This window comes from Propithecus coquereli, unplaced genomic scaffold, assembly GCF_000956105.1.
Source record: "Propithecus coquereli isolate 6110/MARCELLA unplaced genomic scaffold, Pcoq_1.0 Scaffold48, whole genome shotgun sequence".
In the NCBI taxonomy this organism is placed as follows: Eukaryota; Metazoa; Chordata; class Mammalia; order Primates; family Indriidae; genus Propithecus; species Propithecus coquereli.
In genome coordinates, this window is record NW_012150618.1 from 406,673 (window position 1) to 419,599 (window position 12,927).

The 12,927-nt window shown below is 41.2% G+C and overlaps 1 protein-coding gene across 1 annotated transcript in view; it reads right to left on the reverse strand.

Annotated features, from left to right (window-relative positions):
* MTHFD1L (methylenetetrahydrofolate dehydrogenase (NADP+ dependent) 1-like) overlaps positions 1-12,927 on the reverse strand; it is a 213,743-nt gene that overhangs the window by 63,109 nt on the left and 137,707 nt on the right. The window contains exons 21-24 of the mRNA XM_012655557.1: positions 11,876-12,015; positions 6,249-6,290; positions 5,391-5,491; positions 4,690-4,867 (exon numbers count right to left, since the gene is read on the reverse strand). Of these exons, the coding sequence (XP_012511011.1) occupies positions 4,690-4,867; positions 5,391-5,491; positions 6,249-6,290; positions 11,876-12,015 (461 nt within the window). The remainder of the gene's footprint in view (positions 1-4,689; positions 4,868-5,390; positions 5,492-6,248; positions 6,291-11,875; positions 12,016-12,927) is intronic.

Genomic DNA, 12,927 nt, shown 5'->3' on the forward strand with positions numbered 1-12,927 from the left:
TTCTCCATAACCCACCAGATGACATCAACGACAAACACACCCGGCTTTACAAAAGCCCAGCAGGGGAGAAGATGCTCCTAACCACATGGGCAGTGAAAGCGTAAGCTCAGAAACCAGCCTGGCCGCTGGTGGCCCTGGGCTGAGACCTCGCGGTGTGTTTTGGTCTTCCTTCGTCCAGCCCCCACTGTGATCAAGAGAATGGCTTCACGCAAGGAACAGGAAAGATCTTTTAATAAAAACAAACACTATTCTGTCTTGCTGTCAAGGTTACACCTCAAAATGTTTGTAAGGTTAGAGGAAGGATATAGAGATGATTTTCAACCTTAACTCCTGATTCAAAAACAACACTCAGACTGACTTTCAAGCTCACTTTTGGTGCCATACCTACTTCTTTGCGAAGATGACCGACTTTTTGTGATATCACTAAGGGCTCCCACTTCTCAAGGAGAAGGAAAAATGCCAAACGCCTTGGTTTAACTGAGTGGTGCCTTTCTTTCCTGGTGCACTAGGAGCCCTGGCTTCTAATTCCTGATTTTAACCCATGTGAAAAAGAAACCAACCCTAGAGTTTGACAGAGTGACCTTGACTTACAAGAGAATTTTTGAGGGTAAAGTCAGGAGGCCTACGTTCTTTCTGTAGAGAGCACGACTGCAGAAGAGCCGGCATCGTCTGCCTGCTTCCTAGGGTCCAGCATTCTACTCCAAGACATTTCATTTTGTCCCCGCTGCAGCTCGGTGAAGTTGGTGTCCATGTCAGATGCCACTGCGCAGATGAGGAAGCGCAGGCTCAGAGAGATTGGCTAGTCTGCCCACGTTTATATCCAACCTAGGAGGACTAGTCAGGATTTGAACGACATTCTGCATGACCCCAAAGCTTTAGCCTTTTAACGACATGTAATGTGTGTGTCTCCTAGCAAGTGTCCATTTGCTACGAAGCAAGTCTTCACCTTCCTGTCCGTAACGCAGACCTGAGCCCCCGTAGCAGATGGGATTTGCTGAGGCCTGAAAGAAGGCGTGGAAGACGGATTTCTCAGCTGACAAGGTGTACACACAGAGTAGCTTTTCTTTCAGCTATATTTCCCTGTGTGCTTGCAGATAAGGAGACATTGCACTAGTCAACTGTGAAGATATAATTTGGAGCAGTTACACCACTACATCTTATTTCGTATTTTTGAATTATTATTCTGAATTAATTAGCCGCTGCCTCTGGTTCCATAATCAGAAGTTGACTGCTGCTTAATTAGAAGCTACTCTGGTAAAAAGAGATGTAAAATTGTTCTCTGGATGACAGTGGCTGTGAACTTACTCAGTTTCTTATAAAGTTCAGCAGAGACTCCCAAGTCAGAGATGAAGTTCGCTTCTTGCCTTAAATATGGGCTTGTCATCACAAAGCCTAGCACATGGCGCTGTCTGGCTTCACGGCGTGTGAGAGCCGGGTGCTTCCACATCTCTCTAGCTGTCCCTCTTTCCTGTGGGGTCCTGAGACCATTTCTACTTCTCACACAATAGCAGTCATGCCCTGGGCTCCAACACTATGTCCCATCCCTTGAATGATCTCAGGTGTCTTTCTTCCATAACACAAGACTGGGGTGGGGGGTAGAGCAGCATAAGATGCCATCAAGCTCGTGCTGAATCCATTTTTGGACAGTTAACAAATGGCACACGGAAATAAAGTTTGTACTGAAAAGCAAAGGGAGGTGAGTGACTTATCCAAAAACACTTCAAAGGGTTAGTAGTAGGGGTGGGGGAGGAAAAGGGAAAAAAGGGCTTCCAGAAAACCATTACTTAATCCATAAATTTTACCAGCCCTAAACGATGCAAGAAATCAGGGGTGAAAACCTTTGCGCTCTCTTACTGACTGCATCAACAAATTCAGATTTCTATATGGTCACAAGACGAGATTGTAAATGGTCTTACACTATCTAATCTTCTTGCCAGTGTGAGGAATATAGCTATTAGACAGGACAAAGGGAGCCAGAGGCAGCAACAGCGCTTTTCATAAACTGTCATGTTGCAATAGGCTGAGATGCTGATTATCTAACAAACAATTATGCAGCTCAAATTGAATTTCTGTGTCCTAAGAAAACGGAGAACTGTGTTGGCAAAGGAAGCAAGAATCCTGGCCTTGAGGCTGCCTATTAAATATAAGACTGTAGACCACATTATTATAAATTTTTTCCCTTTCACAGGAGAGCAGACATTTTAGTAGCATTATCTCCATGAAGAATGGGAATTCAGAAAAAAAAATAATTGAAACATCAGTGGAAAGGAAAGGGGTTCATCTTAGGGTTAGTGCATGTCTGAGACAGTGTAACTCAGAAACATTTCTTTTGTTTGCTGACCTTCCTTTCACCAGGGATGTTTTCCAGGAAAAGAGACACTTTGGGAGATCATTCATTAAAAAACTGTCTTTGCCACTTAGAGTGCGGTAGTCCGTGATCAGATGGCAAGATGGTCTGAGGCGCTTACAGCAGGACATAGAGGGTGAGTTTCCCGACAGTGGTTTGTGTAGAACAGCCATGGGCTGTGCCACGCATTGTAGATACCCTGGCGAACCTTACCCGGGACCAAGCAACAGGTCAGGGTCACCTTGGCCACCTGTCATCTGAGTTGGCTTCAAGCCCTCTGACTTGCCCACGGTAGGTCTACATCTATGTTAGGTTTATCATCTCAACATTGGAGAACTCACGGCTTCCAATTAGCACATTTTTCTTTATGCCGACTCCAAATCTCCCCCCGCCCCAGTTGATCACGACCACCTCTGTAAGCCAGAATATTTTAGTCCTTCATCCATAAAACCACCCTTCAGCACGACGAACCTTTTCTGAGCTAGCCATCCCAATTCATTCCTTATGTCCTTCCACAAACACTAAATGAATGCCAACAATGTCCCTCATTTGGCATGGATTCTGTGCCTGTCCCTGTCTCTGTCACCCTGCCTCTTCTGGTGGTCACTTAGTCACTGCCTCCTTTAGCTGTGTGTCTCCCCCAACACTTTTGAGCACAGCACTGAGCTCTGAAGAGCAGGGCAGGAAGACGACCTCAACCGTTCCAGGCCTTCCTTCCCCCAGCTCTGTTTCTTTATAGCTGTGGGACACTGGGCAGGTTACTTAATCCCTTTGTGCTTTAGTTTGCTTATCTGCAAAGTGGGAGGATAGCACCAGTTCCTACCCAACAGGGATGTCAGGACTAAGGAGGTGAACAGGTGCAAAGTGCCCGCAGACCTGGCACCCCAAAATCTCCTCAGGTGGGAGCCGACATAACACGTGAGCCTTGTGCTCTTGCTGCCGTGCCTCTAGGCTTCCCGAAAATGCTGCTAAGCTCTCTCCTCACTTACTTTTTTCCTTCTTCACTTGCGCTACTGACAGGAAAGAGGAGCGATGCTACTGTCTGTGACACCTGAGACGGGATGGAGGAATGGGAGAAGCAGCTGTCAGCGTAAGGGCTGAGCCCTCTGGCCATCACAGACTCCCTGTGAGGACAAGTCCGTCAGCCACCACTAGAGCCACAGGGTTCAGAACGGAGGTGACGAGAGGATGCCAGGATAAACCAAGGAGGAGGACAATGAGTTCTGAGAAACTCAGATTTTCTGTCTAGATGTGTTTAGAAATATGCTACATAAGCCAGCAATCCAATTCTGGGTATATGTCCAAAAGAATTGAAACGTGGTCTTGAAGAGATATTTGCTCCTATGTTACAAACACACACGTTCACAGCAGCCAAGAGGTGGAAGCAACCCAAGCATCTGTCAACACACGAATAGATGAACAAAATGTGGTGCGTCCATACAATGGAATATTATTCAGCCTTAAAAAGGAAGGAAATTCTGACACATGCTACAACATTGGTGAATATTATGTTAAGTGAAATGAGCCAGTCATAAAAAGACTAATACTGTATGATTCCATGTGTATGCGACACAAAGATTCATCAAACTCCTAGTAACAGGAAATAGAATGGTGGCTGTTGTCAAGAGAAAGGAATGGGAAGCTGTTTTTCAATGGATACAGTTTCAGTGTTGCAAGATGCAAAGAGTTCTGGAGATTGGTTGCATAATAATGTGAATCTATTACTACTGAACTGTGCACTTAAAAAATGGTTAAGGTGGTAAATTTTAGATTATGTGCATTTTACAACAATAAAAAATATATATACATATGAGACATAGCTCAAGGAAACTAGAACGAGGGGAAAGAACCACAGCAGAAATAGCCAAGGAAAATACCTACCACGATTTCACAAGCCTTATGAGATTACTCAAAGGTCTTGTTCCCAGGCAACTGCTGAAAGGGTTAGCTGTCGAACCCTGTTCTTCAAAGCATCCCCTCATGTAGGCCTGCTATTTGGAAGCAGAGTATAGTCTTCAAGAGCATAGGGTTTAGGCTGGGTGCAGTGGCCCAGCCTAAGTACTCTGGGAGGCCGAGGCGGGACGATAGCTTGAGGTCAGGAATTCAAGACCAGCCCGAGCAATAGCAAGACCCCATCTCTTAAAAAAAAAAAAAAAGAGCATAGGATTTGGGGCTAGGAGTTGGGATCTGCTGGCAACGTGACTGACTTTGTCGGATGGCTTAACCTCCTTCATCTTTAGTTGCCTTATCTGCAGGGTTGCTTATGACAATGGAATGGGACAACCCATATTAAGGGGCAAGAAATGCGGGCCCTTGTTGTTGCTATTGTCACTGGATCTTACCTGAACATCATACAGAAACTGGAAGCGGCTTCTTTTACTTGCAGCCTCTCTCACAGCCTGAGCCAAGTCCACCGACCCTCTGCCACCAACCGACCAGTGATAGCAGGGGACGGCATCAAAGGCACCAGCCCGCTTCGCGAGCTCACACACCAAGTCAATCTCGGCCCGGGTGTCGGTCCTAGTGATGAAAATATTTGTGGTTGTACATCTGTGTTCATTTAGTGATGTTTTTAAAGAAAGACTAACTGTTTATACAGAACTTTGCTCCCTAACACTGAATACATTTGAAACATCAAAAGTGGTCACATCGTGTTTAAATAAATCAGACTTAAAGAAAAGCATGTAAAAAAACCCTCTCCAACACCACTCAAATATTTCAAGTTGTCAAGGGTTTTATCGAAAAAATTCCATAACATATGCCTTTGATCATTCAGTCTTGGAGACAGAAATGCTGGGTGGAATTAAAAAAAAAAAGAGAAGCCCAGGAAATGGCAATTCACTATATAGATTTCACTTCCCCAATAACATTCGGAGAACACATCTGCTAAAGTGAAACCAAACCAAACAAACAAACAAACAGGGCTAAGCATTTCTGTACACTTTTAGATGAAGCAGAGAAAGACCAAATACCCTCAATGCGCAAATAGTTCACAGGGTGGCCCAGTGATACGGCCATGTTTAGAGTAGGAAGCTTGACTCACTTGAAGACATTCACAGCCACCACAACGGGAACCCCGAAGAGCTGAGTGATCTGAATCTGCTTCTGGAGGTTACAGCAGCCATCTGCCACCAGCTGTATATTCTGTTAAAAAAAAAAAAATCCAAAAAAACAAAAAACCAGACCCATGTATGTTGCCTCCCCCAGACCTGCTGGACTGAACCGGTAGCACCACTTTGCCAGGTTTTGCTGACATCTTTTCTTACTTTTTCCTCCAATAAAGATGGCTGCAGACGAGGAAGTTTATTTTCAAAGTAATTTCTAAAAGTATTCTGGGTCCAATGGCATATCTGGGTCTTGAGCCCAGCAGGTACCTCTGCTGCTAGGGCCTAAGCCAGGTGCCCACGCTGCAGGCTGGCGGACAGCAGGCTCCAGGCCCCAGGAGGGCGAGCCCAGTGCAGCTGCTCCAGGCCCAAATCCCTGGCGCCACCTGTGGGAGCTGAGCGGTACTGCTGCCAATAAATCAAAGTCTATCCACAGAAATGAGGCATCACTTGTGTAAGTCACAAAGCCAATTGTACAGGCTCCCAAAGTCAGTTTATTCCATATCAAAAGAATCCATGGCTATACGTTTCATATTTTTTTCTCTTCTGGAGACCCCGGGCTCCTGCTGTGACAGGTGCCCTGGGAGTACAGAATAGTAGATTAAAGCCTACATCCATCTTTTCTGGAAACTTGAGTTAACTGAATGGATTTTATCCCATCACCCCACTCATATCCTCTTGGATTCTTAGAAAAGCAAGAGAAAGACATTAGTGGACGGCACATATGCTGATTGTCAACTGCAAGCCAAAGATTGACTGGAGTCGAATGATTGTTCAGGTAGGATGTCTCTTCTTACCTCCTCTGTGTATTCTTTCTTAAGAGGGATACCAGGAGTTACCTGAAATAAAAAATGACAAAAAGTAAGGATAATTTCATAAAAATGCTTACTCTGAAAAAGATCTGGGGGAAAAAAAAAAAACCACAAGAAAACCCCAAATCACGGTCACTTTCTGGAAAGGTAGCCCTACATTTTGAGCTTTTAAACCAGTAGCTGGCAGCGTTGGCTAAACATAAAGGCTTGTGGGAAGCTTTTTAAAAGCATTGATGCCTGGGCTCCACCCAGAGCAATGAAACCACAATTTCTGGAAGTGGAACCGAGGATCAGTAATATTTAAATACTCCTCAGATAATTCGAATTTGAACCAATGTTAAGACCTTTCATAACATAAAATGGGACCAATCATATGTTTAATACCTGATTTATGCAGAGTGCATCTTCATTCCAAATCAATGCTGACTCATTTTCAAGCCATTGCCATTACTTTCCTTTTTGGCCTGGTTTCTCACTAACACCCTATGTGGTTGGAAGATGAGGAAACTGAGGCTGAGGGAAGACAGGTATCTTGCCCCAGATGACAACTAAAATGAGAGGCAGAATGCGGATGTGAATATAAGGGTTCTGGAACCCCAACGTGGTGCCTTTCCACAATTCCACATTGCTTTTGTCCACAGCAGCCTACTGATTTAGGGGAAAATCATTAGAGAACATTTGGATTCATGCAGGACACGATGACTTTCTCTCCTCTCAGCGGAAAAGGCCTTGAGAATATAGAAATCTTCTGAAAAGAAGTTACCTCTTTGAAAGAATTGCTTTTTATTAGTGTGTAGGAACACAATAAAGTATTTTCAGGGAGGGTACTTCCAGAAATAGTGTAGGAAAAAACCATGAGTGAACTTCTCAACTAGAACAACAAAAACGCTAGATTAAAAAAAAAATTAACCATTACTGAGCTTGCACGCTTGTGTGTAGAATTCTACAGAATCCAAGAATTAAACGAAAGCAGGAAGAATAGGTTATAAGCAAACACCAAAAAATAGAGAGGATCAACAAAGCCAAAAGCTGGTTTTTGAAAAGACTAACAAAAAGTCTAGTAAGAGTTTAGAAAAAAGGAACGAAAAAGATTAGACATGTTGTACACAGAACTAGTAGAATACTATGACAACTTTATACCAATACATTTAAAGACAGATAAAATAGAGAAATTCGAAGAGGTATAACTTTCATTAACACTCATTTAAGAAAAAGTAGAAAATGCACACAGTCCTACAGTTATTAAAAAATTAAATTTGTAGTTAAAAAATCTATCCCCCACCAATAAGCAAAACAGGTTTACAAGTGAATACTACCCAATTTTGAATAAACAAATTATTCTACTGTTACACAAATTATTCTACTGTTTTATATGGAGTATATAAAAAAGAAAATAAATCTCTCCAATTTATTTTATATGGCTAACAAATATCACTCATATAGATGTAAAAATCCTACTTTAAACATTAGGAAGCCAATTAGCAAAATCCACTTATTCATAAAAAAGAAAATATATGCCCAAGTTGGATTTATTTTAGGAATGTAAGGTTCATTTATCATTTGGAAGTTAAGTAATATATAATTTGCAACATTAATAATTACAGAGAAAAACCATATCATCATCTTAATAGATGAAGAAAATTCAATATCCATTCAGTATAACTTGGCAAATTAGGTATAGAAGTCAATTTCCTTAATCTGATTTTAAAAAAGACATTAAAAATTCTACAGCAAATGTATTTAGTGATGAACTATTACAAGCATATCTTTAAGATCAGGAATAAGAAAAGAATGCCTGTTATCACCATCCCTATTCAACATTGCATTGTGACGAGGAAGACCCAGGCAGTGACAAGAAAAAAGTATAAAGATTGGAAAGGAAGCAACATAATTGTCATTATTTTCACATATGACTGCCCACATAGAATTCCCCAAAGTATTTATGGCTGAATTAGTACAGTTAATATAAGAACTTAGGCCGTTGGCTATAAAAGCAATATACAAGAGTAGAAATAGTCTGTTACATTATTAAAAATATAAAGTACACAGAAACAAATCTATAAGAAGATATACAAGCCCTTTATGGAATAAACTCTAAGCCATATATAGAAATAGATTAGAGTAACCTCGTCCTGTAAGGCTGTGGTCTCCAAACCCTGGACCTCGGACCAGTACCGGTACTGGTCTGTGGCCTGTTAGGAACCGGGCCACTCAGCAGGAGGTGAGCAGTGGGTGGGTGAGCAAAGCTTCATCTGTATTTACAGCCGCTCCCCACTGCTCACATCACAGCCTGAGCTCTGCCTCCTCCAACCCCCAAACCAATCCCTGGTGCTGAAAACGTTGGGGACCACTGCTGTAAGGTACCAGTGTGGCAGAGACACAGCTATAACGAAATAGACTAGAGCAACTGAAGCGAGATCCAAGAAAGAGACATTCTCCTATACATGTATGGGGAATGGATTTATCACAGAGTGGGTCTGAAGATCAGGAAAAAAAGAGGGACTATTTCAGTAAATAGGCTTGGACTTACTGCTTATTCATGTAGAAAAAACATGAAATTAGATCTGGTCGCTGCATCACACAGCAAAATTCAGTAATAATGGGTGTGTTGGTTAGTTTTATGTGTCACCTTGGCTGGGCCATGGGGTGCCCGATACTTGGTCAAACATTATTCTGGGTGTTTCTGTAAGGCTGTTGTTGGATGAGATTAATAGGTGAATCAGTTGACTTTGAGTAAAGCAGGTTGCCCTCTACAATGTGGGTGGGTTTCAACCCATCAGTTGAAGGCTTTTTCGAATACAGTACAACAAAAAGAGTGGCCTCCCCAAAGCAAAGGCGAATTCTCCAGCAGACTGTCTCTGGGCCGAACCTGCATCACGGGTGCCCCTGCGTCTCCCACCTGCCGGCCCGAGGTGCAGACTCTGGACTTACCAGCCTCCATAATCACGTGACCTAATTCCTTATAATAAATATTTTTCTATCCTGTTGGTTCTATTTTTCTGGAGAATCCTGATTAATACAACGGGTTTAAAGAACTAATTATGAAAGGAATATGCGGATCCAAAAGTATAACTAATAAAAGTATTAGTTCTTGTATTATACAAAGAATGGTGAGTGCAGTGAGGGCCAGGATATGAATTTAAAATAATTGAGCCTGAACAGGCCAGTTCAAGAGCCACAGGATTTTCCACTGCACAAATTATGGAAAAAAACTAGCTGAGTAAACACAAGAGACAGCCATGGTTATTTGTGCAATGCTATCAAAAGGAAGTGGATCTGAGCACAGACTCTGCAGAAAAAAAAATTATAATGGATCAAAAACATTACCACAGAGTCATTCCAAGCAAGGAATGACACTGAGACGAACAATATGAAATGTAGGATTAAGGAGATGAAAGTTCATTTATTATCCAATTATTGAAAACATTTCCTGGACACAGACTATGCCAGGTACTGGGGACATACTAATTAATAAGACACGGTCTCTAATCTCAAGGAACTGGGAATTAAGTAGAGAGATGCAGGACCAGACATCCACAAAACAATGAGGCAGAAAGTCCTCCTGGAACCCGGGAGAGGGATGCTTAGCTTTCGGGGCTGCTGATCCCAGTCACTGCCTTTATTAACCTCCACCCACGTCTGTGCCACCCAGCTACCCCTGACCCTCCTTCCAATCCTCACTGGCACAGAACCAAGACTTTAAGTGGGAATGGAAGAGGCACAGTGGATTAATGTGGAAAGAAAATGCCACCCCTGTGAAACAGAGCACATACATTAAGATGAAATGAAACAGGATTTTATACATAATATAAAACGTGGAGAATTTTTACAGGACAGAGACCAGAGTCTGGAAAAACACTGGACTGGAAGTCAAGAGGCCTTGATTTTAGGTCTGATTAATCCCCAAAATAGATGTGTGGCATTACACAAGCCGCTGATTCTCTCTGTGCCTCGGAGACTTTCTGTTTATAAAGACTGAGCCAGACTAGACAATCACACAGCCCTTCCCAGTATTAAAGTACTTTGATTTTTCCCAAGGGTGTATGGTCTTTAAAAAAATAGAGTGGAATTGGAATGTTCCTAACACAAAGAAATGACAAATGCCTGAGGTGATGGATACCCCCTTTACCCCGATTTGATTAATTCGCATTGTGTGCTGGCAATAGAATATCACATGTACCCAATGAAGATAAACAACTATTGTGTGCCCATAATAATAAAAACAATTTTAAAAATTTAAAAATTAAAAAAAGTGATTTGATTTTATAATTTTCAGGGTGGCAAGACAGGCAGGGAGAATTTGAAATGCATCTTACATAGGTAGAAAAAGTTTTTTGGAAATGGAAGTTGGTATGAAGATTCAAAGTCTAAAAGTCCAGAGTGACTGCAACGACAGTGATGCAGTTTGGAGGAAAATCAGAATTCTTTAGGATTTACTAACTTATGATCCATATTTATTTTATCCATCTTGGATTTGAAATGATGATGAAGCTTTAGGCAAAAATGAAGTGGTTAAGTGTCTCGTATTATGAGCAGATTTGGGATTTAGAACATTTTTACCCATCATTAATATTCAGCTCTGCATAGTGGACAGAGGGGAGGATTTGGATCTGAAGTCCTTGGTTTCAGAACTGGCTCTCTGCTGGCCTAGTGACACTGCCCACATTCCCTAAACCTATCAAACCTCAGCTTCCTCATTACAAAATGGTATAAAAAATAGGTCTTCCTCTCCCAGGACAAAGAATTGCTAAGATGATCAAATAATGTGCATACCTATTATTTGTTTTTACTGTATAATAATCATTGATTACATGACTTTTGTGTACACAGTATAGTACACCAATTAAGAAATCAAACCTGGCAGTTTGTCTCATATATGAATATTATCATGATAAAGAAACTTTAATCATATAAGTATAGTAAGTATAAAATTTCATATTCTCCACCTGGAAATTGCTAAAAATGAAACAAAAAAAGTAAAAACTACACATATTTTTTCTATGGAAAAGAAAACATTTCCTTAATGATCTCTGTAATTTCTATATATATTAAGATAAGTAAATATCAAAAGTCTTTTGAAAATGTTAAAATAGAATTTGTGTTTTCCAAGCAAAGCTCTCTTAGAAACAATCCAACATTATAACAGTTATGGGGTGAAATCATAATAAACAGAAAGAGAAGAAAAATAGTTTTAGATGAAATCTGATGAGTTGCAGCATCAGTGAACCAAAAACCTATCTGTATAAACATCGAAAAACCTTGGTCATCAAAGAAATCACTCTAAATCCTCATGTTCTTCGTTCAGGACCAAGAGCCTCTGTTCTCCCATTACCATGTGGTTATACAACCTTGGCTGGAGTATCAGATGTGAATTTTAAGACTACAAAGTGGTTACGCTCCTTTCCAAAATACTGCTTAGAAGTAACGGGTGTTACTGTTTACTTGAACTAAACTCAAGGTGCTCTATGGCGGCAATTTGTACAAAAAGGTTTTGGCAAGAAGACATTCTAGAAAACCATAGCCATTAAGCAGGCAGGAATGTTTCCAATGCAAAATTCTGTTTTATCTTAACTAAAAAAAATTTTTATTAGGAAGTTAGTGTGGGCACTTACACTTGGCCCACCTCCGTGCATCTTCAGAGCTCGCACTGTTGCCACCAACACAACCACGTTGGGCACCAAGCCAGAAGCTCGGCACTTGATGTTGAAGAATTTCTCCATTCCAATGTCAGCACCAAAGCCAGCTTCAGTCACTGCGGAGAAGCAAGATGGAAACATGCTATGATCTTCTAAAAACAAAAGTAGGTTTTGGCAATCATTGCTATCATTCAAGCTCAAAGAATAGCTTAAATTCATTTTGTTTACCTCTGCAAAGGTAAAAGGATTTTCCCATTATCATGGAAACGTTCTGCTTCATTATATGCCCTAAAAAGATGGCTTTCTACTCTGCTTCACACCACCCGCCCTAAAGGATTTTTCAAAGATTTTTCTTCTAGTATTGTAACTCAAAAAGAAGATTTTCATAATACAGATGGGATTTTCAACTTTGTAATCAGTTTCCAAATTGTATCAAAGGACAATGAAAGCATGATTACAACAAAAGATCCTTTCTTACTCTTTATATTTGGAATAATTTATATTAGTGCCACCTGGTCACTCCTGCTGATTGAGAAAATACAAGTTAGTTGAGTGGTGTAAGGATGGTGATCCTCGGACCTGATACAAGGCAGCACCTTTATTGCAGAATCAGAGAAAATACTCATTTCTATGCGCACCCCGCAATTGCTAGAACTATTACAGTGGCAAGCATGGAAATAGCAGAGAGAATATTAATATTCCAAGATAGTGCCAGATACCGGGTCAGTGGCACTTGATACACAAGGAAGAGCTCTTGGACCTCGCTACTCATGCGCAACCCATGGACCAACCGCATTGACATTACCTGCGCTTCTTGGCAATGTAGAATCTGGGCTCCCCCATAAAAACTAATGAGTCAAAATAAGCATTTTAACAAGATTCTCAGGTAAGATGAATGACCATTAAAATTTGGGAAGCACACTCCTCTAAAAAATGAATACTACTGATGTAACAAAAAGAAAATATTTATGAGATATGCCCTATATGTTGACAGTACAACCAAGGCCATAATTTATAGCACAGATAGC